The sequence below is a fragment of the Ceratotherium simum genome, chromosome 26 (assembly GCF_057802395.1).
Source record: "Ceratotherium simum simum isolate JZ-2026a chromosome 26, ASM5780239v1, whole genome shotgun sequence".
Lineage (NCBI taxonomy): Eukaryota > Metazoa > Chordata > Mammalia > Perissodactyla > Rhinocerotidae > Ceratotherium > Ceratotherium simum.
Genome location: NC_141925.1, coordinates 8,543,998 through 8,569,589, shown reverse-complemented (window position 1 = coordinate 8,569,589; position 25,592 = coordinate 8,543,998). Strand labels below are relative to the sequence as shown.

Genomic DNA, 25,592 nt, shown 5'->3' with positions numbered 1-25,592 from the left:
TGGGCTTCTTAAAATTGATGAAATAGAGTACCAGCGCCCGCCGTGTCCAGTGCCCTGACTGCCGATGAGGTAGGTGATCGCCTCATTTTATGGATGAGAAAATTGAGGCTCAGGAAAGTTGTGACTTTTTCAAGGTCATATTGTTAGTGGAGAGCGGTGACAACTGCATTCGTCCATTCATTTGAGGAATTTATCTAGTGTTCAGTGTCAAGCCCTATAGGGGATACACAGTGAAAACAAGAGTGTGGTCCTTACCTTCAGGAGGTTACAGACTAATAGGGAATTTAGACAAAAATGAGAAGGGAATGCAATAAAATAATTACACTTTATGATGGCTGCTGAGAAGGAAAGATGTGGGGTACCGAGATGGAAAACATCAAAGATGGGAGAAGCACTTCTCTATAAAGGGTGAAGAGAGAGTATGTCTCTGTGGAGGTGACGTTTCAACTGAAAGCTGAAAGGTGAAGAAGCAGACAACGTGAAAAAAGCCAGAGCAAGTCATTCCAAGCAAAGGAAACAGAGTATGCAAAGTCCCTGAGCTAGGAAAGACTTTGGTGTTTACAAGGGAAGGAAAAAAAGTCATGGTGGACTCCCTTTCAGATCTTTCTGGTCATTAGACCACACTCCCTCTGCAGAAGGGCCTGTTGGGTGTTTGAAGGGCAAGAACGACCATGGAGCAGTGGCTGTCAAAGGGATGCCGGTCACCTCCTCACATCAATTACTTAATCCTCCGGAAGGTAATTTCTTTTGGACATTATCTGACCAACTCCACCCCCGTCCTGTTAAAGCTGGAGGATATGTTTGAAGAGCTTCCATATGAGATGTGGGGGGGGGGGGAGGCAGGACTGTCTTGAAGGGACTGGAAAAGAGAAGATGGTGGAAGGAGAGCTGGGAGTGGACGATGCTTTCACTTGAGCCAACCCCTAGTCAGAGCCGCGTCCCGGGCCAGCTCCCTGCTGGAACACTAGGTGTCTCTGTTAATCCACATAGCTGAAGGCACATTGCGCTTCTCTTGATATGGTCCCAAATGGCTTTCATCTTAGGATCTTTCTTCCCAAAAGGAGGCATTGAAAATAAAGGAAGAATGAGAAGATCTCCATTTATAAATGCCTGCCAATTCAGGCTGTAGAAAAAGCTCCCACTCTCAACCTCTTGGTCCCCTTGAGAGGTTGGGTGACATTTTAATGTCCAAGGACTCATATCATGAAGCATTGGGCTGTGTCAGAAGGCCTATGGCTAACAGGACCATCATTTTACCTGGTTCTCCTTCTACAAAGACATGATTAAAAATTATTACAATATTTTATTACAATATTCACAATATTACAAGCTTTTTAGATTCAAATACAAAATGTCCTTTACTCCTCATCACAATTCTGTGAGTCACATGAGATTATTCCCATTTAACAGATAAAGAGAGTAAAGTTCATAAAGATGATGTGTTGGAACCAAGATCACACAAAGACATTCACCCAACTCTTATGCCTCCAAATCTAGAAAATAAACACCGCAAAGTATGGAAGAGGCTATATGGTCCTGCCTCTCTCAACAAGCTCAGGGAGGCAGTAAAGATGTTGGTGAATAACAGCAACTAATGGTGTTACCACTTCTACAACAGTTAGCATTTATTGAGTGCCTAGCACACTGGGCTAAGTTCTTTCTATTTATTAACCAATTTAATCCTCACAACAACTCCGTGAAGTAGGTGCTGTTATTATCTCCATTTAATAGACGAGGAACTTGAGGCTTAAAGAGGTGAATAACAACTTACCCCAGTTTATATAACCAGCAAGTTGCAGAGACAGTTCACAAACCCTAACAGCTTAACTCCAAAGCCGGTACTTGTCTTCACCGCTTAAATTGCCTCTATTGATGACATGCTTGCGTTTTACAGGAATCACACCAATTTGTTGCATTGAGCATATTCCTAGTTGTGAATCTCTTCTTTTACTCTTGGTTAAAAAAAAAAAAGGTAAAAGTTTTAGGGACAGGATGCCATTAGGCTGTCTCTTTCCACACGGGCAAATGGAAACAAGTAATCGGAGCAGTTGCCTTGATAAATAATCAGACCATAAAGCTGCCATCAAAGAAAAAATGGTTCAATATGTATTTTCTACTTTAATCAGGATGTTTGGATAGCTGTGCAGGTCCCTGCCATTCTTCTTAAAGAAAGGAGTTGCTGTTATTAAGGATAGTAGATGCACTTCCGGCCTTCCCGATTTTGATGTGTTATTAACCAGTTGATTCCTATTTTCCTGACTTGTATTTTGCTGTCAGCTTAGCTGCTTCTGCTTGCCTTATTAAGAATTCTGCAGAGTCAATAGAATGCAAATAAATGGAAACATATGCACCTCCCTGCATGTGGGAAATGTCGCTGTTGGCTGTCCTGCCGCTTAGCTGCCTTTGCGGAGTGATGCCTCAGCTTCTGATTGAGGCTCTTCATCTTCAGGGGCTGGTCTGACTGCTCCTGTCATCTCCAGGTGATGCAGCTAATGCGGCGTTAATAGCAAGTTTGATTCACTGACTTCTCCCTCAGCTTTGGGGCTGAGAGCCCCTTAGCCTCCAGCTCCTTTCACTCTGGGGCCATTTGTACATCTTCAATAAGCCTAACTTCTGTGCCACAGCAGATCACATGCACAAGAACTAGTTCTGGAACTTGTAAGTCGAGAAATTTTATACTGCGGTTTAACCTGGTAGAGAAGAACCCGATTGACTGTGCTGTTCAGAAGCCAGCTCTGACACTGAAAGCAGGTGCAGACCTGTCAGCCACACAGCTGGTTGAGTTAACTCTATTAGACAGTGTTGGACAATTTTGTTGTCTGAAATAGAAGCTGGTATGGTGGCAGGTTGTCTGTTTGCCAAACGGTGCCCCTGCTAGGCTGGTCTAGGTCTGCCTTTCTTGTTGGTGCATCTGCTGGGTTAGGCTGCCAGCGGGTTGGAAACTGGCAGTTCTATAAAGTTTTATTGTCCTTCTAGGTGTTTCTACCAAGGAGAGAAATACTAAGACTTGCCATTGTTTAATGGTGACTTGGCATTTTTGATTCCTCGCTCCACTTCAATTAGAAGAAATTAGTCTCTGATTTTATGTTAATCTTGGAAGAGTATCATCTTTTTGATCAATAATGATTTTCTACTTCTCTTTAAATCATAGATTCTCAGGAGCCTCTGTGCTAAATGGTTTTCGCACACTTGATTCTAATGCTCTCACATAATGGATTTTTGTAATTTCTTGCTTTCTTTTTTCTTTTGAAAATCAGCAACAAGTAGAAAGAACCTCTACGAATGAAATACAATATCCCTCCCAAAGAAGAGATGGAAAAAAAATGTTTTCCCAAGCTTCAAGCCCACACCAACGCGATCTGCCTTCTACATTTTAAGCAGGCCGAGAGCCTTTGAGGGTTGAGTCAGAAAATGCAAAACGTGACCTCTTAGTTAAAGGCAAAAGCCAAAAAAAGGACCAGTACATCAAATAGCTCTTACCTACGGGTGTTTTTATGAGTGAAGTGCAAATGAAGCATAGAGCAGAGCTCCTTTCCAGGATGCAGGACCCAATTTCCAAAGCATGTGAACACTCTCTCGATTGTGTTAGCTGCTCAGTTGCAGAACTGTTGAGGTAGAAAATGGGATAACTCATGTTGAACACCCAACACTGTGCCTAGTGCATGCTGGACCCCAATTTCATATTATCATTAATTATTCCCATATAGAGGCAAAACGTAAAGAAATTGTTTCAATTACATACTTCTTTGACCTGAAACACAAGATTTCCTAACTCGTTGTAATGAATGCCTATAAATCTTTACAAAAAGGTACCTGGGATAGGATCCTATTCTGAAAATGTTCTGAAAATTCCAGATCCGTCTGGAGAAAAGAGAGAAGAATCTACAAGTGTGTTTTTGAAGGGAAAGTAGTACCCGTGTCTGATATATGTCTATGTAAGGAATGGTTGAAGATCCCACAAAAGAGACTTCTAACGGGTCTCACAAGAGTTCACTTCAGTTTTTTTTTTTTGCTGGGGAAGATTCGCCCTGAGCTAGCATCTGTTGCCAATGTTCTTCTCGCTCTCTCTTTTTTTTCCCCCTCCCCAAAGCCCCACTACGTAGCTGTATATTCTAGTTCTAAGTCCTTCCAGTTCTTCTATGTGAGCCACTGCCACAGCACGGCTACTGACAGACAAGTGGTGTGGTTCTATGCCTGGGAATGAGACCTGGGCCGCCAAAGCGGAGTGTGCTGAACTTTAACCGCTAGGCCATCAGGGCTGGCTCACGTCTTCAGTTTTAAAGGTTTGCCACCTGGAAAGGAGTAGAATTAGTCTCTTGCTTACAGTGGAGAACTAGAGCCAGCAGGTTGAAGTTCCAAGGAAATCATTCTGACTCAGTAGAAGAAGCGTTTGCTAAACTCTTTGAGCTGTCAGTGAAAGGGACCCTTTCCACTTTTGCTGAACGGCGCAGCTATTACTGCCCTTTAGAGATGGAATTCTGTAACATTTTTCCTTGGCCTGGGTCAACCCACCTTTACTTGTGCCCGTTACTATCAGTGATAACTAGTGTTTATTCTTCAGTTACTATGTTCCAGGCTCTGCACAAAGTGTGTCACTCTTTTAACACTCACAGCAGCCCTACGAGAGGAGTATTTTTTTTAATTAAGGTAAATTAAAATATAACGTTATATTAGTTTCAGGTGTACAAGGTAATGATTCAATATTTGTATATATATGATGACAGTAAGTCTAGTTAACGTCTGTCATCACATATAGTTACAAAATTTTTTCTTGTGATGAAAACTTTTAAGATTTACTCTCTTAGCAACTTTCAAATATGCAATATGGTGTTATTAACTATAGTCGCCATGCTGTACATTACATCTCCATGACTTATTATTTTATAACTGGAAATTTGTACCTTTTGACCCCTTTCACTCCTTTCACCCAACCCCCAACCCCTACCCCTGCCTCTGGCAACTGCCAATCTGTTCTCTGTATCTATGAGTTCGTTTTTTGTTTTAGATTCCACATATCAGTGAAATCATATGGTATTTGTCTGTCTCTGTCTGACTTATTTCATTTAGCATAATGCCCTCAAGGTCCATCCATGTTATCACAAATGGAAGGATTTCCTTCTTTTTTATGGCTGAATAATATTCCATTGTGTGTGTATCTCACATTTTCTTTATCCATTCATCTGTAGATGGACACTTAGGTTGTTTCCATGTCTTGGCTATTGTGAATAATGCTGCAATGAACATAGGAGTGCAGATATCTCTTTGAGATCTTCTTTTCATTTTCCTTTAGACATACACCCAGAAATGGGATTGCATTCCCATTTACATTCCCAACAACAATGCACCAGGGCTCCCTTTTCTCCACATCCTTGCCAACACTTGTTATCGCTTATCTTTTTGATAATAGCCATCCTAGCAGGTGTGAAGTGATCTCTCATTGTGGTTTTGATTTGCATTTCCCTGATGATTAGTGATGTTGAGCATCTTTTTACGTACCTGTCGGCAGTTTCTATGTCTTCTTTGGAGAAATGTCTGTTCAAGTCCGTTGCCCATTTTTAAATCAGATTATTAGTCTTTTTGCTTTGAGTTGTGTGAGTTTCATATATAGTTTGTATATTAACCCTTTATCTGATATATGATTTGCAAAAATTTTTCTCCCATTCTGTAGTTTGCTTCTTCATTTTGTTGACTTTTTTTTGCTGTGCAGAAGCTCTTTAGTTTGATGTAGCCTCACTTGTTTATTTTTGCTTTTGTTGCTGTGCTTTTGGTGTCTAGGACCACCTTTCTGCCAGAGATGTTGTAGAAATGATTTTTGGGTAGAAGATTGGATCTAAAAACCCCTGAGATCCCTGGCAAACCTCAGACCCCAATTTAGACTACTTATTGTATCATTTGAATCAGCTCAGTCTCTATTCAACCATCTACTTACTGTCTTCATTACTTTTTTAAAAACAACTTTTTATTGTGGTTAAATACATTTAACATAAAAGTTGACATTTTAACCATTTTAAGCTGTACAATTCAGTGGCAATAAGTACATTCCCAATGTTGTGCAACCATCACCACTATCTAGTTCCAGAACATTTCATAACCCCAAACAATTCCACTCTTGGTTATATACCTCAAAGAATTAAAAACAGATATTCAAACAAAACTGCCCATGACTGGTCATAGCAGCACTATTCACAATAACCGAAAGGTGTAAACAACCCAACCGTCTATCAACAGATGAATGGATAAACTCAATATGTATATCCATGCAATGGAATATTGCTCAGCCATAAAGGAATGAAATGCTAATACATGGTTCCACATGGATGAACTTTGAAAACACGCTAAGTGAAAGAAGCCAGACACGAAAGGCCATGCATTGTTTGACTCCATTTATATGAAACATGTTCATTAGTTTTTGTCATATCTGTAAATGCTCTGTGATATTTTACACACAGTACTTTTTTAATCATTGATTTACTTGTTTAGAGATATAAAATCCCACTATAATTTCTTCCTAAGCAACGACATCTGTGCAATAATGGGTTGATATGGTAGTTCCATTCTTCAAATATACATTAAAATAAACCAATTTAATTCTAAAAATAAAATTAACCCATGCACCATCTAAATGTATCTATCTGTGTACTACCTAAAGTATACTTAAGACTCTTCAGAAAACAACCTTTTGGTCCCTCTCAGCAATCAATTCCTTCTTGAATGCGATCCACACAGCTCCTAGACTTCAGCCGTCCAGTACGGCAGCCACTAGCCATATGTGGCCATTTAAATTTAAATTAATTAAAATGACGTAAAGTTGAAAATTCAGTTCGTTGGTCACAATGTCCATGTTTCAAGTGCTCAATAGCCGCAGGTGACGAGCACCTGCCACAGTGGACATCACAGATATGTGACATTTCCATCCTTGGGGAAAGGTCTGTTGGACATCGCTGTCTAGAATTGGCTTTCATTCGTCCTGTTGCACGAGGCAAGTGTCCCATCTCCCCGGTCCTGTGCTGAGGTCAACCTCTCGCTCAGCATCCTCACTTCCCACCACTTGTGCCTGGCTGACCATTCATCATCCCCCAGCCAGCTCTGAGACTGGCCTACTTCTCCAGTGTCACCAGGGAGGGCCTGATGCCAAACCACGCAGCTGGGGACCTCCTCTCGCGGCTCCCCTTCCTGCTTGCTGCTGACCAGCTTTGGACCCGCTCCACCTTGCCACTCACTCTCGCTCTCCTCCCACGGATGTGAGGATCTCCCACATAGCCCACTCCAGCTTTGCTGAAGGGCCCCACTCTGCTTCAAACTCCATTTTGTTTTGTTATCCAAGTGTGAGAAGACATCACCCCTCCGTTTCCATGCTTCTCTCTCCACTCTCTTATTTGTCTGTCTTCCTTCCCTCAGGTTTTCCTTCTCTTTAACTTCTCTTCTTTTTCTCCTTCCTACTTTTTTGTTTCCTCTTTTTCTTCTTCCTACTCTTCCCACAATTATTCTCTGTAGTTGTAACATTAACTCTTCAAGCTATTTAGAAAACAAACAGGAAGGGGAGCTATAGGGGGAAAAAAAGCTATATTCTTTCTATCATTTATACAGAAAAGGCCAAAAAACAACCCCTCCTTGATCTAGCAGTTCTTTGCTCTTTAGGTGGTAGACACGTCATTTTCTTCCCCATCGAGAGAGACCTAGAAATTATGGGCAAAGATATGAATGTCAGGGCAGTGTCTGGGACTGCAAAGCTGGGTCTTCTGGGGGACACATTTCCACACCAGAAATCCGTGGCAGGATGTGAAACATTATTACTGCTGAATTTACGCAGGGCTGTCAAGTTTCATTATGAGATAGGCAGCATTTAGACTGCGATTTAGGCCAGGACATATTTAACTCTGCTCTGATGGTTCTGAGGTGTCATCCAGCACAATGGGACATTCTCCACACTGCAGAGGACTCCAGCTCTGGCCAGATGAAGATCTGCTCCTGTTCATTCAGCAAATGGCCACTGATCACCTACCATATGCTGGACGCTGTGCTCAGAGTGTGGGGCATGCAACGGTAGCTCAGACACGGTCTCTGTTCCCCAGGAATTTACCCTCCAGCAAAGGAGCTGATGTGTGTATGTGAAAACCTCTATAATATTAAGTTAGAAATGGAGATGCAGGGGAAGTGATGGGGGTTGCAAGGAGGGCGTGGAGGCTGGAAACTCAGGAAGCCTTTTGGGAAGAAGTGAACTCTGTGCTCAGTTTTGGAGAGCCTGAACTTGTGACTATTTAGGGGGGAAAAATCTTTGTATTAGTTGAGACTATTGTGATTTTAATTGATAGAAAATCAATTCTCATTAACTCAAGCAAAAACAAAAACAAAAGGATTTATCGGTCCATCCAACTGGAAAAGGATGGGGTGTACTTGTTATCTGGCATATCTAGATCCAGGCTCAAATGATGTCTTCAGATCTCTCCCTCTCTCTCTCTCTCTCTTTCATGTTTCTCTCTGTTATGGCTCATTGCTTGCCCCCAGGAGATGGGGAGGAGTATCATCTAAAATAAATGGGGTTTCACATACTTTTGTCACTGTATCTCCTTAAGTCAAGAGAGACAGTTATTCCCTCTAGCTGCAACAGAAAATTCTCAGAGAAAGAAACTGATTGGATGAGCTTGAGTCATGTGACCATTTCTGAACCAATCACTATGGCCAGAGATACTCCTATGGCCAGGAAAGGGAAGATCTATTATCAGGAAATGGAAGTAGCCAGAAACAACAGCTATTACTGCCTTCCCAGTGGAAGAAAGTATGGGAACAAAAGCCAAGAAGCAAGAAATCACAAGGGCACCATGAGTTGTCTGGGTTTGCTCCAAGGAAGGACATGTGAACAACAGTTTTGGGAAGAAAGATTGAAAGTTAAAGTCAGCTGAGGAGCATGGATTTCATTTCTGGACAATAGGGAACCATTTCAGACTTTTGAGCAGAATTGAACATAATCGGGACTGAGGTTTGGAAACATTTATCTCGCAGGTGGGCTTCATATGAGTGTGGGGGATGATGTACAGGAAATCTGGAGACCAGGTAAGATGTTGTAACAGTCCAGGTAGGAGCAAAACGGGGATTATTTAAGTTATTTTGGTAATAAGTAACAGAGATTAACTCTGACTAGATTAATTTAAACAAAAAGAGGTAATGAAGAAAGAATGATAGAAAATATATTGGGACTTTACTGGGGTATCTTAAAAAATCAAAGTAAAAGTTGAACAGCCAAGGTTTGGAAAGGTCAGGAGATGAGGCAACATTCATGGATGGAGGAAAGTTACTAAAACCTTGGTCCAGATCGAACCATTCCTGGTCTCTGTCTCACCTAGGAAGTTTCAAATTCCTAGGACAGGGAATCTGATGGATTCAGCTTGAGACAGATGCACCCCCCACCCGGATCAATTTTTTGTGGCGAGGGGGGAAGAACAGATGTTCAGATGTACATAGGTGTTGCCTTTTCCAAAGAAAGGGCTTATTGTATGTCAACAAGCCACCCTACAAGGGATGCGATCCTGTGAACTGTACTGGCATAGGAGGAAGCCCAGGTTTTTGCTAGGGGAAGGAACATGAGTCTTCTTAAGTTTGCATTTAGAACAGAGTTAAAATGAGTGGTCAGTAGATGTGTTTTATTTCATTTAAAGTATTATTTTTAAATGAATTTGAACGCCTCTGGCTGGGATTTTCACCAGTCTCCATAATCTTTTCCTCGTTGATGTTACCTGCCGTGTCCTGGAAAGCATGGAAGTTTCTGATTCCTCCTGAGAACTCAATTTGGGGTTTGCCCTGAAAAAAAGCAAGTAGACGTAGAGTCACGGAAGACTAACCAGTACCCCAACAGTGTAGATGCCCCTGCTAGTGCTCTTACAGCATCAGGGGCTTTAGTTGCAAGGATATTATCATTTATTGTAATTATTTATATTATTATAATTATTTCCTGATAATAATTATTTGTTTCCCCCTAAACTCTAAAGACTTTGGGGAAAGGACCACAAGTTTTTAACTTACCGTCTTATCTCCTGCATGTTGCTGGCATGTAAGTAGGTACTCAATTAATATTTGTTTGAATTGGTGTGTTTGCTAAGAAATGGATTTGAATCACTTCAATAGATGTTCTTTTGAGGTCTTACTTAGTGGACCAAACTCTTAATTCATGGTCATAATTTATGGTCCTGGTTTAACACTGAATGTTGCGTGCCCCAGGGAACTCCTCAGTTCTGGGAGAACTGGGATAGCTGTCCATACTACTTATGGATGTCAGTCAAGAAATATATTTATTATAGGCCATCGTCTAAGTTTTAGCACTGCCACCATGAAACTTCTCAGTTAGCTGTGTGGTTGCTATGCACTGCTTGTGTCCTCCCCAAATTCATATGTGGAAACTTTAGTCCCCAGTGTGATGCTATTTGGAGATGGGGTGTTTGGGAGGTAAGTAGGGTTAGATGAGATGAGATGAGGTCACGAGGGCTGCCGTGATGGGATTAGTGCCCTTATAAGAGGAGGAAGAGACATGAAATCCATCTCTCTCCACCATGTGAGGACACAGAGAGAAGATGGCTGTCTGTGTAACCAGGAAGCAGGCTCTCCCCAGACACCAAATCGGCCAGTGCTTGCTCTTGGACGTCTATGCTCCAGAACTGGGAGGAAAACAATGCTCTTTAAGTCACCCAGTCTATGGTAGTTTGTTATAGCAGCCCGAGCAGATTGAGACAGCAGTGTTACCCTCATTGACAGGAGTGAGCTGAATCTCAGAGGACTTGGGTGATTTGCTTAAGGGTACAGTGCCAATAAGGGTGGATTTCAAACTCAACTCCAGCTTTTCTACCCCCAAATATGCTCTTCTCTCTCTCGACAATATTCCCAGAGTTCAAAGTACTGGCTTATGAACTCTTGTCTTCAGGAGTTTATAATCTAGCAGAGGTGATAAAGCTGTGCAGGTTGTGAATAACACAAGTCCAGGGGTCTCCCTCTGCATCCTTTTCATCAAAGATTTGTGTTTGATTTTCACAGTTCTTCTGGCAGATGGTAGGATTGGGTTGTATTAGTCAAGGTCCTCCAGAGAAACAGAACCAATAAGATATAGAGAGATATAAACAAAGAGAAAGAGATTTATTAGGAAGGATTGGCTCACATGATGATGGAGGCTGAGAAATCCCATGATCTGCCGTCTGCAAGCTGGAGGCCCAGGAAAGCCAGTGGTGCAGCTCCAGCCCAAACCTGAAGGCCTGAGAACCAGGGGGCCCAAGAGTGTGAGTCCCACTCCGAGTCCTAAGGCCCGAGCATCAGGTGCACTGATGTCCGAGGGAAAGAGAAAGTGGACATCTGAGCTCAAGCAGAGAAAACAAATCCTCCCTTCCTCTGCATTTTTGTTCTGTTCAGACCCTCAACAGATTGGATGATTCCCACCCACATTGATGAGGGCTATGTTCTTTACTCAATCTACTGATTCCAATGCTAATCTCTTCCAGAGACACCCTCACTGACACACCGAGAAATAATGTTTGCCAGCTCTCTGGGCATCTCTTAGCACGATCACATAAAATTAACCATCAGAAGACTTTGCAGAAAGTGGTATCTTTTAAAAATTTACTCCAGCTTGTTGGGACTACCCATAAACAAGGAAGGTACACTCTAAGACAGGCTCATGCCACACGAAAAACAGGCGCTGAGAGTTGGGAGAGGACTTATCTGATTTGGAGGAATCAGGCAAGACTTTGTGGGGGAGGTGTTATTTGAGATGATCTTGAATGGTGACCAATAAATGTGATGTAGGAGATGAAAAGGAATTATAGCTACAGAAAATGTGTGGACAAAGACATGTGGCCTGGCTCGTCATCACCACTCAGTCCTGTGTTTGGTGTTAAGTGGGAAAAACGTGGTCCCGAGGTGAAGATTGATGCGTGCCTTTTCAAATCAAGTCAGTATGTGTTAAGCACGCTGTGCCTGACAACCTAGTGCTAGATACACATGAATGACTGAAGCCAGGACTGGTCTTTGCTTCTGGTGAGACCGAATGTGTGATTGTGAAATCCTCAGAGAATGGTAGGAGACGATGCATTGCGAAGGGGTGTAACATGAGATATGGATTACAATGAACCAAGAAAAGGAAAGATTATCAGGAAAAGCCATGTGGAAGAAATCAAGCTTGAAATCAGCCTTGTTCCCCACAGTCCCCTCCCCCCACAAAAGTATTGGGTTTAGATTGAAGAAGATGAGATAGGAAGGCAGCATATATTAAGAGACAGGGATAAGACCAAATATATAGTGTATTGGGAGAGAAAACAGGGGATTGGATCAAATATTGCAGAGCTGGAAGGAAACGGAGGAATATGCAGTACCACACCCACATTTTTCAGAGAAGGTTAACCGAGGTGCAGAGGGACTAACTGGGAGCAAGGGCAGCTTAATTCAAAGGCTTTGGAATTCCTCTTGTTTCAAATAGTCACTCTGAGTCACACTTAAATCAGTTAGGATTAATTTTGTTTTCAAATAACAGCACACCCGAAACATAAAAGTGGCTTAAACCAGATAGGCATTGAATTCTCTCTCCTGTAAAAGAAGTCCAGAGGTAGTCCAGGGGTTTTGTGGTGTTCCACGCTTTCAAGGACCCAGGATCCCTTTTGCCCTGTGGCTCTGTCACCCTCAGCCAGTGGCTTCCATCTCATAGTCCAAGATGGCTGCTAGTGCTCCAGCCATCATGTCTGCATTGAAGGAGGATGGAGGAAGGAGCAAAGAAGGGCTCATCCCCTCCCTATAAGATACTTCCTATAGTTATACACATATCTTTTCTCTTCCTATTGGCTAGAACATAGTCATATGGCCATGCCTAGCTATAAGGAAGCCTGGGAAATGTAAACTTTATTATAGAAAGCTATGTGCCCCACTAAAAATGGGGGGTTTCTATTACTAAGGTAGAAGAGGAGAGAGGATATTGATGGACAACCAGAAGTGTCTGTCACCGTGTGTAGTCTTTGGCACCATCATAAAATCCTCTGAGCCTCCTGTTCTTTCTCTGTAAAATAGGAAAATCCACGCCAAGTTCTTGGGGTGAAAATTCAGGTAACATATGGAAATACCTGGTACAACATTTAACACGCATTGGGCACTAGATATACCTTAGTCCCTTTCTTTAAGCAGTTGTTATTATTCACAAATCCAGGGAGATTACGAGCTCCTAGCTCTCCTGGTTTGAAGACCAGGCTTCTACCTGTGCGGCAGCACGGAGGAACAAGTTTCTTAACTGTTTTCTGGCTTGTTTGTTTAGTTGACTGCAATAAGCAGTAGAATATTTTTTTCCAATAATAATTTGTAAGGAAGTACAATATATTAAAGATTCAAGCAGAGGTGGGAATCCTAGAGGCCCATTGGCTTCACGCCAACCTTTTTCCTCTGCCTTAGAGTTACCTCATCAGATCCCCGCTGATCCCCTGAGCACAGGTGGACACCCACTGGACAGAGAGATAAGTAGAGCTCATTGTCAGAGGGCAGGCTAATATGACAGAGAACTGAAATCTTGTTCCTTTAATAAATATGTTTGAGCATATCCTCTATGCCAGAAACTGTTCCAGGTTCTGGAAGCGGGATAGAGCCGAGAATAAAATAGACAAATCCCTCATTCTCATGCGGCCTATGTTCCAGTATGGGGATATCGAGAAATTCTTGGATAAAATTGCACTTTGAACTGATCCACAACGTCTCATTCTAGCTATTTTGGGGGGATGGGAAGGTGAGGAGGCAACATCCACATACGTCTGCCGGTTTGAGATCCTGAATAATTTGGCAGCATAGACACAGGTGATTGAGTGAGCTCAAGAAGTGCTTGTCACATTACCTACTTTTTTTGGCTCTCTCAGAATAGATGCTCATTACGTGGGATGCTTCATTGACCCCTGTGCCAGCCAGTTCCAAATGGTTAGGTGAGGTAGAATCATGAGAGGTTAATGGTGATATATTCGATGCTATTTTGATAGTGTTATAAAATGCTATCCAGAACTTCCAGAATTTCCAGACACCCCCCAGCCCCCAGGTTCCTGAGAGAATCACACATATAAGGAACAAGAGCAGAGTGGGATTCCAAGAACCACTTTATTAATGGACACCGAGGCTTCCGGTAACTCCTGATCAAGTAGAATTAGGATGGGTATTAGACCCTATTCTCTACGTCCTGCTCCCAATGTAGACCTTTGGACACCTGGTTCAGGGATGCTGTCTGGTGGTGGGGAGGGAGGGAATGGTCACATTTACAGTGAAAGCTTTGCCCTAACTTACTTACTGCAAGTTTTGGACTCAGAAGTTATATTCCAAAAGACAACATGTGGGGCATGTCCCCAAAAAGTCACCTTCTGCTCGAGTGTGCTCACCAAACAGAGACAGGAAGCCCAGGAGATGTGAAGGACAGGCTGTCACCTGGGTCACTGCCCTTGTACCATAGCCTGGTCCAGGTGTACTGTGGGCTCTGGGCCATCAGATCCGCTCCTCCTCCTTCCTTGAGGGAGGGGCCTTGAGGGTGCATTGCCTCCTTTAGGGCACTGGGATTAGCAGCCAAAATGATCCTCCAGCATCTAAAAGAAAGCACTTTAATCTCAAATTTTAGGAGGAGAAAAGATAATTATGTAAAATCATAACAATTACTGCTATTCCTACTACCATCATTTATAATGTGCCACACGCTCTGCCGGCCACATTACATACCTTGTTTCATTAAATTTCGTCTATTTAATCTCTATAATTATGCAGTGATGCAGCTATTACAATCTCATTCTTACAGAAGAGGAAACGGATGCTCTGAGGATTTAGGATACTTACCTGAGAGAGAAAGCAGCAGAACTGCATTCTAACTCAGGCTATCTGATTCCAAAACGAAACACTGGTCTTGCAGAATCCCCTCTCTGAAGTCGTTGGATAGGATATAAGCATTGAATAAACAAGATCCTGTAGGCTATGTCTGCTCATTCATTTGTTCATTTATTCGATAAATACCTTTAAGCTCTTCCTGCAAGATGCTCTTCTAGGTGCTTTAGAATGGCAGTGATCAAAACAGACAAGGATCCCCACTTTTACGGAGGTTGCCATCTCCTGTTCTAATTTTTTAAAATTCAATATTGGTCAGCCAAGACAATTAACACTATTTTTTTTAATTGGCCACAATAGAATTTGAGTTGAAATAATAAATACTCCCTTCTTTTTTTTTTTAACCCAGTTTGTTTTTCTTTTTCTCTGTGCTGTAGTTTCTGAGCTTGTTTTCGATGGTGCTGGTCTGGAATATGCAGATCTGCCGGAGTTATTGCATTTCTATCTTGACATTTAAGTCGCAGCTCTGTGGTTAGGCCTCTGGTGATTATTCAGGGGAAATAGGAAACCACCAATGAGTATATGAAATTGAGCATGGGGCAAAGAGGAAGGTGCATTGATTAAGAGACGTGATGAAAAGAAACCATGCAAGGGTGTTCAGGGAAGGGGTGTGGAGGACTTGGGAATTGAAAACTGGTAAAAAGCACCACGAGTTTGCTCTCAAAGAAGGACAGGATTCGTGCCCAGATGGGAATCGTTAATGGAGGACAAGAGGGTGCTGAGACAGACATCAAAGTTGAGGGGATTTCAAACCACCAAGAGAAAGCTGGAAAGTGCACAAACATTTAAAAAATGAGTGTCTTGAGAACTGAGAAGAGGTTAAAGAAAACAGTGACTCTGTTTTAAAAAACATGTAAATTAAATGACAAATGGAAAAATGGTGACACCCAAAGCAGTTCGAGGAGGCATTTAAGGCATAGATAGTGTGATTCGAGAAAGGGCCCGGCAACGTGGGAAATGGCAAAGCAGATGGAAAATTAACCGAAAATTGAGAAACGCTAACTGGGTTAGGGTGGCATTTATGAAGCAGTAAGAGAGTTAAAGTCTGAAGGGAAATAGTGAATAATAAATATGTCTAGAGAACATTTCCAATAATCAGATTTGAGAAGTTAAAGGAGACTTACAACTGTAAGGCAAAAGGGAGAAAACAGAAATCTGGAGCAACGAGACGTGTTAAGGAATAGTTAAAGGAGCATATGCAGCCCGTACATGGTTGGCTATTGACAAAAGGACAGAGGGACTCTGGAAATTAGAACACTGAATGCCCTCGATGAGCTTCGCTTTAAAAGACAAGGTTGCTTTTGGAGTGGGGTAGAAAATATGACAGGGTGGAAAAATAGTGAAAAATGCATGGGAAATTTACATATATATTCACTACTGTTTATTAGGCGACAGCTGTATACCAAGCATCATGCTGGGCATTTTATGTGCACTCTTGCTAATCCCGTCCCCAAACCTGGGGGTTAGGTAGCTGTTAGGTTAAACCACGTGACACTGTCATGGCTAGTTCCTAATGGTTTAACCTGATCCATTTTTACAAAGAAAGAAATGGAGGCTCAGAGAATTTTAAATACACTGCCCAAGGTGACACAGCCGGGGAGCAGCAGAGCCAGGCTTTGATTCTGGCTCTGTCGTCCACCACGTAGAAATAGCAATTCATTCTTTTATGCATTCTGCACATATTTACTCAGCACCAGCTCTGTGCCAGGTACTCTGTTTGGCCCCAGAAATACAACACGCAACAAGGCAGGAGAGGTCCCTGCCTTCATGATGCGTACAGTCTACGGGTTAAAACAAACAAACCAAAGACAGTCTAGAACAGCCATCTCATAGGAATATAATGCAAGCCTCACGTAATCTTAAATCTCCTGGCAGCACATTAAACAAGTGAAAAGAAGCAGATGAAATTTGTCTTAATAATACATTTTATTTCACCCAACATGTCTAAAATGTTTCAACATGAAATCAATATAAATTTATTCATGAGTCTTTCACACTATTTTTTATAGACAGTCTTCAAGATCCAGGGTGTCTTGTGCCCTTATGCTGCGTCTGCATCAGACTAACCACACTTCAAGCGCTCGGTAGCCACCTGTAGTCAGTGGCTACCGTACTAGATGGCGCGGGTCTGCAGAGAACTTGACAATTCTGGTCTAATTTCTCTGCAGTCATAATATAGGAAAAAAGGCCTCCGTATTTTTCAGCGTTATTTCTGGTCCCCATACATCAGCTGTTCATAGGGCACAAAATGCAAGCAGTAGAGAAACGTGCTTTCACCTGGATTTCAGTTCCAGACACCTAAGACTATAGATCACAAAGGAAACTTGTACATATGTCACATAATTTACATATTTTCCAGTTCAGTGTTGTGTAAGTCACTGAAAATGAAAAAAAAAACGGGGGCCGGTCCAGTGGCGCAAGTGGTTGGGTGCGCACGCTCCGCTGGGGCGGCCCGGGGTTCGCCGGTTTGGATCCCGGGCGCGCACCGATGCACTGCTTGTCAGGCCATGCTGTGGTGGCGTCCCATATAAAGTGGAGGAAGATGGGCATGGATGTTAGCCCAGGGCCAGTCTTCCTCAGCAAAAAAATGAGGAGGATTGGCAGATGTTAGCACAGGGCTGATCTCCCCCCTCAAAAAAAAAAGAAAAGAAAAAAAACAACTACTTGGCAATTACCATCAATGGAGGATGATAACAGAAGTGGACCCTCTGAAAACCATTAGAGCCTACTCTTTCTATATTTTGCCAGCATGCTTTCATGTATTTATTGTTTCTGATGGAAATATTGAAAGTGTAATTTGAAGCTTAGCAGCAGCCAAAATTTCTGATATTTTATCTGGTCAGTAAAGTTTTCTAATCAATTTTTGAGAGATAAACAAAATAGTGAGATTTTACTGTTTAATACAAGTGCCCAGCAGGTATTAATAGAGAGCAAGCAATAGGGTGTATAATGGTATTTCCCTAGGTAAAGAATTTTGCTCTGGAGCAAGTTTAAATGGGAAGAAATCCTGAGGAAATATGGATTGCCTTTCCTAGAAATTGGATGGGGGAATTGAAGGTAATAGGTACTTGCTCTCTGCCAATTTCATAATGAAATTACTGTTCAGCAAAAACTTCTGTTAGAGTTTTTTTTTTTTTTTTTTTTCCTTCCAAGAGACTGAAGACTCTTAACGGAAAAAAAAAAGAAGACATTTTTAGCATTGAGTATATGGACTCGTTGGTCCAGAATATTGAATCTTAAAGGAACACAGAAAAATCTGGATCATGAGAATTCCATATAATCTGAAGAAGAGTGCATGTAAATAATCACCCTGCTGATTCCATCTGATTTCATTACAAAGTGGGAGAAAAGGGAATGAGCAGAGGAGATAGACATGGGAAATTAAAGAAGAAGGAGATTTAAGTAAATTCAACTGACAAATCAAAAGACCTGGATGCTCAACAGTACACGTTAGCTCCTTGATTAAAATGGTGACTGTGACGTTCGGTTCACACAACATAACCCCGTGAATGGCTCTCCCCAGGGCCTCGTGTCTGTGTCAATCCCAAAACATTTGTTCTCTGGTCTGCGTTTTCCAAACAGATAACATACTGGATATTTCTAAACTTCTTGTTAATTGACTAAATTTTTCAGTTTCACCCACATTTGGGGATTAGATTGATCCAACCTGAACTCAATTCATCCCAAAATCTTGGATCATCAAAACCTGGCTTGAGAGCTCACTGGATTCAATAATAAAAAAAAACACCTCAATGAATTGGCCAGCCTAACTGAGTTTTGGGCAGCAGATACAGAGTGACTTGTTAACGGATTTTCTACTCGCCCAGATAAAGGCCACTCACTGGTGGTCTTTGTCTGCAATTTTTTTTGTTGAAATTCCATGAATAGAGTTCCATCATGATGTTTCATGGTTCTGTGCCTTTGGTGTTGCAGTCTCCTCTGTGCAGCATCTCCCCCCTTTCCCCTGGCCGTTCATCTGGCCAACGCTCTTCCTTCCCACACAACCCAAACATCTTCCACTTGGTTTCCTGATCCCAGCCCTGCCTCCACAGTAGAACTGGGCCCTCCATTCCTTGTGTTCTTCACCAGCCTACTTGGTACCTGTCTCTAACTTTACACTTACTGTTCTGTATCACAATTATTTGTGTCCCTCTCTAAAACCTTGAAAACTAAAATATGTTTGGTTATTTTTCTGTCATTTTCCTAGCACAGTTCTTGGTGTGGGGCACGACACATAGTAGGTACTCAAACATGTCTATTCAATGAATGGATGGATGGATGTATTGATGGATGGATGGATGAATGGATGAATTGATGAATGGATAGATGACACTGCTGGTGATGATCTGTCAACATACTCAACCACCAAACATTAACTCCACCCGTACACTGTGCCAGACAATGTGAGAGAACTAAAAATAACCATGAGGAACAAAACCAAAAAGTGAACTTGAAAAATATAAACAGCTTAACTTAGGCCCCAACTAATTACTTTGAAATCTTGTTGATAATGAGGAATTTGACCAAAATTCAGTCCTCCTCTATCCCCTAGTCCGTGCAAATGTCTTCTAAAGAGTCTCAATAAGGGAATGTGAGGTGGAACACTCCTTAGATGTGCCTGTCTGGGCCGTGTCCATTTAGCTCATCAAACACCAGCCAGGAGGCATCAAAGGAAAGAAGAAACAGAAAAAAAAGTTCCAATTTTCTAAATAATGAATGGTTTTTAGCCATAAACAAAAATGTTGAAGTTGTCTGCAAGTACAGAGACGCATTTTTACTTCTGCTTCCCTTGGCAGCAAATCTGAGTGCATCACTCGTCTACTTAGAAACTTCCATGGATCTCCAGGGCTTTCTGAATAAGATCTGAACCTTTTAGGGTGTCACACAACGTCCCTTATGATCTGGCTTCGGGGATCGACTCCAAACAAATCCCACTGCCTGTCAGCCTTACTAAGCTATTTCCTGCTTCTCCCAGCCTGTGTCACTCCCTCTGCTGACTCTTCTTTACCTAATATGATTCCTCTGCTCAGAATCCTTTTCTCCCACCTCTCCTCAACCCCTTCGCTCTTCAAGATTCCCTAGGAACTCCTCCCTAAATCCCTTAGGTGGAGATGGGGGCCCTTCCTCTGCGTTCCCACAACTTCTCACATTTACTTGCCCATCAATGCTCAGGTGGCACTCTCCGTGCTGTCATTGTTTATACGCCTGTCACTGAATTGTAAGGATGTGGGTAAGAGAGTGGACAGGCACTGTGTGCGTTTTATTTCTGTGTCTAGAGGACTCACCATAAGGCCTGATACATTGACATTCAGCAGAAATAGCTGTCGAATCAATAAAATATCTTACTAGGAAATGACTGGACTATCTCAAATGCACCAAACAGAATAGTGGTTACTCTTTGTTTCTTCTAGAATAGCAGTGTTTTATCTTTCTGTTTTGTAACAAACAGTATTTTCGTTAAAAAATACAAAGTATTTGCAGAAAACTTGGAGAATACAAAGACACGCAAAAGAAAATAAAAAGTACCTGTAATCCTTCTATACAGAGACAAGCCCTATTCTTATCTTCTTTTCTGCTTAACATTAAATAGTGAGCATTTTCTCCATTCTATTAACTTGTCTTCAAAAACATGATATTTAGTGACTCAGATAGTCCATTGAATGGATACACAATACTGTTATTTGCCTTTCACCAATTTTTTCGCTTTGCCATTTCAGACCTGATTCTCCTCCCACATGACACAGTCAGGTCTTCTGCACTATGGTGGCCCCGGGGCAGACGTGTGACCAGTTAGGCCAATCTCTCCTTCTGGAATTTTTTTGTAGTCTGGTCCTCCTTATTAATACTCTACTTCTCCAGCAGCTTTTGGTGTTGAAGAAATATAAAGCAAGAAAATTCTGTGGCTTCTAGATACCCCGTCTTTCTGGGGAAGTCCTTGAATGCTTCCGTCCCGCATCCTGTATTCATTGAGCATCTGCTAAGTGCTATGTCTTCTTGGAAGTCTTCAACAGCATCACATTTTTCTCAAGCTGCAAGGAGATGAGGACCCCTAGAGACCCTGCTGCCCAAATCCTCGGAGATGAGCTCTGCCTTGGCTCCACATCTGCGTCCAGCCTGACCACAGGCAAGATGGCTTTGAGGAGCAGTGGAAACGGAGTATTGTAAGGCAGACAGACGTCACCTGCAGTGAAAATACCTGGGCCAAAGTTGACTGCATGATGTTATACAAGGAGGACTATATAAGACTGTATAAGACTCCATGAGACTGAGGAGCCGTCCTTGATGCCTCCCTCTCCGCCCCCCACCTCTAACCCACCACTAAATACCCGCTAAATATCTCTCCACTTGGTCCTGTTTGCTGTTGCTCCTTCTCTTCCTTCTTCTCCTCTTTCGAGGCCACAACAGGACCAAAGCCAACATCGCCTCTCACCTGGATAATGAAAGCACGGCAACCAGCCCCCCTATATCCACTCTGGTCCCCCTCCAACCCATTCTCTACACAGCTTTCAGGTCATATTATACAAGAAAAGTCTGATCATATCGTCCCCTTGATTAAAACCTTCAATGTCTTCCTATCGTTTTAAAACAAACACAAAACTCCTTCACCTGGCCTGAAAAGCTTTGCACCATCTGCCCCTATTCACCTTCTCAGCCACACCACATCCCACATTCCACTGTCTCTCTCTGCTTCAGTCTCACTGGTTTGCAGTTAGTCCCTTATATGTTTTACCACGAGACCTTTGCACAAGCTCCCTTTTGCCTGGAATGTGCTGTTGTCTTTTCTTACCTAGTCAGTGCTGGCTCATCCTTCAGGTCAAGCTGCACTTTTTTACAGAAGCCTTGCCTGACCCCTGTTTCAATTTCACATAGGACACCCACCTCTGTATTGTAGCACTTGTCATAGATCTGTGATTAATCAATCAATGCCTGTCCTCTCTTTTAGACTGTAAGCTTCATGAGAGCAAGAATCATGGCTGTTTCCTTATCTATCCCTAACCAATTAGCTGAGTCCTGGCGTGTAGCAAATGTTTAATAAATATTAGTTGAATGAACAATGAACGGATGGGATACCACTTCTTTGAAGTTGTAGACCAGGTGGTTTATGAGCAAGCAGTTTCCTTTAGGGAAGCTTGTTAAAACATAATAGAACATGCTTTAAGATCCTCCTTTAAGAAGATTATTTGAACAAAGGACTATGGGTCTGGTAGGACAGAAATGTTCCATGCCATGTGCTAATTACAGTCAATTACTAAAGCCTATACAGGATTGGGGATTCTGAGAGTGAGTACAGGCTCATGGAAGAGTGCATAGTCAATTAGCAGTGCGTGCATGGGTACCAATGCTTCCATGGTAGAGGCTGCTTGTGATGAGTGATGCCAATGTAAGTTTACACTTGAAAGTGTAACACTGATGGTGGGTGGCATCCATTCATTTGTTTGACACCTCTTTAATTCTTCCCTAAAAATTTGTCTTTCTCTCTTCCTCTCTCTAGATTTATGGTCAACGTGACATGGGATGGCAAAGACTTGTCCTTCACTGAGGAAGGCTACCAGGTGCACCCCAGGCTGGTGGTGATTGTGCTGAACAAGGACCGAGAATGGGAAAAGGTGAGCATCCGTCTGCGTGCTGAATGCAGGGGAGGGATGAAGGCATGGGCAGCTGAGGGGCTCGAATTACTCCTTTTCCCGGAGCATTTCCTGTGGAGCTGCTCCAAATCCCATCCCATCATCCCAGGGCCAGAGGCAGACCTTTCTTGGAACAAGGCAGAGCAAATATTGTAAGGTGCGATTGGAACGCTTTCCCTGGGTGAACTGTGGTAATTATGTGCTGTTCCCTATGTCAAGCTCTCAAATCCCATAGGAAGGGTCCTTGAAGGACTCAGGATAATTTAAAGACTGAAGTGTGGTTCACATCATCGAGTAGCAAATGTTGACTGTATAGCAATGATCACACCAGTTTGCCTAAACCTCATAATCATGTACCATGCTGACGTATTCTGCCATAGGATGAACCTCCTGTATTTTCATTTATTTAGTCTGTTCCTTTAAATCAACTAATTTCCAAAACTTAAGTGCACCACTCCTGTAAATCATAGGTTGGTGAGGGAGGTTATATTTCTCATAAAGCACATTTTCTAGTACATATATATTAACTATTAAAAAATATAAAAAATAACCATGCAGGGAAAAATCATCTCACATACCACACAAACCGTGTCCTGGGTCAGAGATGAGAGTCTTCATGGGGGATTTACAGATGATCCCATGCATACAACGACAATATCTGTGCAAGTTGCCTTCTATCTTCCCCCATAATTCAACTCTCAAATTAGTCGCCACAGTATCACATAAGAACTGATAAAAGAGACGGTAAAGGAAGCCTATGTTGTTATCTTGTCTTTTTTGACAAGCCATGAATGGCCTCTAAACTACTTCAGCAACTTGAGGTTTATCTTCACTTTGTGCATCAGATGGAGGCCTGAGAGATCCTTGGGGAAGGAAGTTAGAGGATGTAGTGTGGGAACCATGCTATGGTTAACTGGATCAGAAGAGAATACTGTGCAAACAGAGGCATTGACTTTGAGGGCATCAGTGACAGAGTCCTAGAAGGGAGTGGGGAAGAGGGAGCTTCAGAAGATTTTGCACACTACATCCAACAGCTATGAAATACACATTCCTTCAAGCGCACTTGGAAAATTCACCAAAGTAGACTATATTCTGGAGTATAAAACAAGTCCAATATATTTCAAAGGAGCGAAATAATGCAGGATGCATTCTTTGACCACGAGAGCATTAAATTAAAAAGTTAAGGGGCCGGCCCGGTGGCGCAAGCGGTTAAGGGCACGCACTCTGCTGCGGCGGCCCAGGGTTCACCGGTTCGGATCCGGGGCGTGCACCAACGCACCGCTTGGCGGGCCATGCTGTGGCGGCGTCCCATGTAGAGTGGAGGAAGATGGGCATGGATATTAGTCCACAGCCAGTCTCCCTCAGCAAAAAAAAAAAAAGAGGAGGATTGGCAGATGTTAGCTCAGGGCGGATCTTCCTCACAAAAAATTTAAAAAAATAAGAAAAATTAAAAGTAAAATTACATCTAGAAAATCCACAGATGTTTGGAAATCAGGAAACACACTTCTAAATAACCTACGGGTCAAAGAAGAAACGTTAGATGTTAGAAAATATTTTGAATGGGATGGCAATGAAAACACAGCATATTAAAATTTTAAGAATAAAGCTGAAGATGTGCTAACAGGGAAATTCACAGCTTTAAATGCTTATAATAAAAAAAATCAAGGAAAATATAAAATCAGTGATTTATGCTTCTATATGAAGAAGCTAGGGAAAAAAAGAGCAAAGTAAACCCAAATGAAGTAGAAGGAAGAAAATAATAAACATAAGAGTAAAAATCAACAAAGTTGAACACAAACTATAGAGAAAATCAACAAAGCCAAAGGCTAGTTCTTTGAAAAGGTAATAAAATTCATGATTCCCAGCAAGAGTGATCACACAAAAGAGAAAAAACACAGATACCAATAACCAATACTAAAAATGCAAGAGGGGAAATCACCACAGACATTATAGATTCCAGAGACATTAAAATGAAAAAGAACGTTATGAAAAATTTATACTAACAAATTCAACAATGTAGATAAAATGGGTAAATTCCTTGAAAAACCACAATCTGCCAAAACTGACACAAAAGGAAATAGACATTCTGAATAGCTCTAAATTTGCTAAGAAATTGAATTCATAACTAAAAACTTTCCCATTTAAAAAACAAGAAAAACTCCTGGCCTAAATGGCTTCACTGTGAATTCTGTCAAACATTTTAAGATGTTAAATCTACACAGAGTTTTTCAATATATTAGTAATCATAATCCAGCAATATATTACAAAAAGATACTACATCATGGATAAGTGGGGATTACCCTAGGAATTCAAGACTGGTTTAACATTGAAAACAATAAATTAATGAGGGGCTGGCCTGGTGGCGTAGTAGTTAAGTTCATTCGCTCCACTTCAGCAGCTCAGGGTTCGAGGGTTCGGATCCTGGGCGCAGACCAACGCACCACTAGTCAAGCCATGCTGTGGCAGTGTCCCATATAAAGTAGAGGAAGATGGGCATGGATGTTAGCCCAGAGCCAATCATTCACAGCAAAATGAGGAGGATTGGCAACAGATGTTAGCTCAGGGCTAATCTTCCTCACAAAAAAAATAAAATAAATTCATGTCATTTATCATATTAATCTAATAAAGGAAAAAATTATATAGTCTTCTTAATAGATGCAGGAAAAGCATTTGAGAAAATCCAATATCCATTCATGATAAGGAAAGGAGACTTTTCAATCTGATAATGGTTGTCTACGAAAAGCCTATAACTAACATCTTGTATAACAATGAAATAATGAAAATAGATCCACAAACCTACGTTCAAATGATTTTTTACGAAGAATTGTGACAAGGGGGGAAAGGAAAGTTTTTTTTTCTCTTTGGTGAGGAAGCTTGGCCATGAGCCAATATCTGTTGCCAATCTTCCTCTTTTTTCTGAGGAAGATTGGCCCTGAGCTAACATCTGTGCCCATCCTCCTCTATTTTGTATATGGGATGCCTTCACAGCATGGCTGATGAGTGATGTGTCCACCTGCACCTGGGATCCGAACCTGCGAACCCTGGGCCACCAAAGCAGAGTGTGCGAACTTAACCACTACACCACTGGGCCAGCCCCAGGAAAGTCTT

General features: G+C 41.9%; 1 protein-coding gene across 1 annotated transcript in view; it reads left to right on the top strand.

Moving 5' to 3' along the window:
• Positions 1-25,592, top strand: part of GRIN2A (glutamate ionotropic receptor NMDA type subunit 2A) — a 150,156-nt gene that overhangs the window by 16,456 nt on the left and 108,108 nt on the right. Inside the window, exon 2 of the mRNA XM_087417806.1 lies at positions 22,352-22,466. Within this exon, the coding sequence (XP_087273932.1) occupies positions 22,352-22,466 (115 nt within the window). The remainder of the gene's footprint in view (positions 1-22,351; positions 22,467-25,592) is intronic.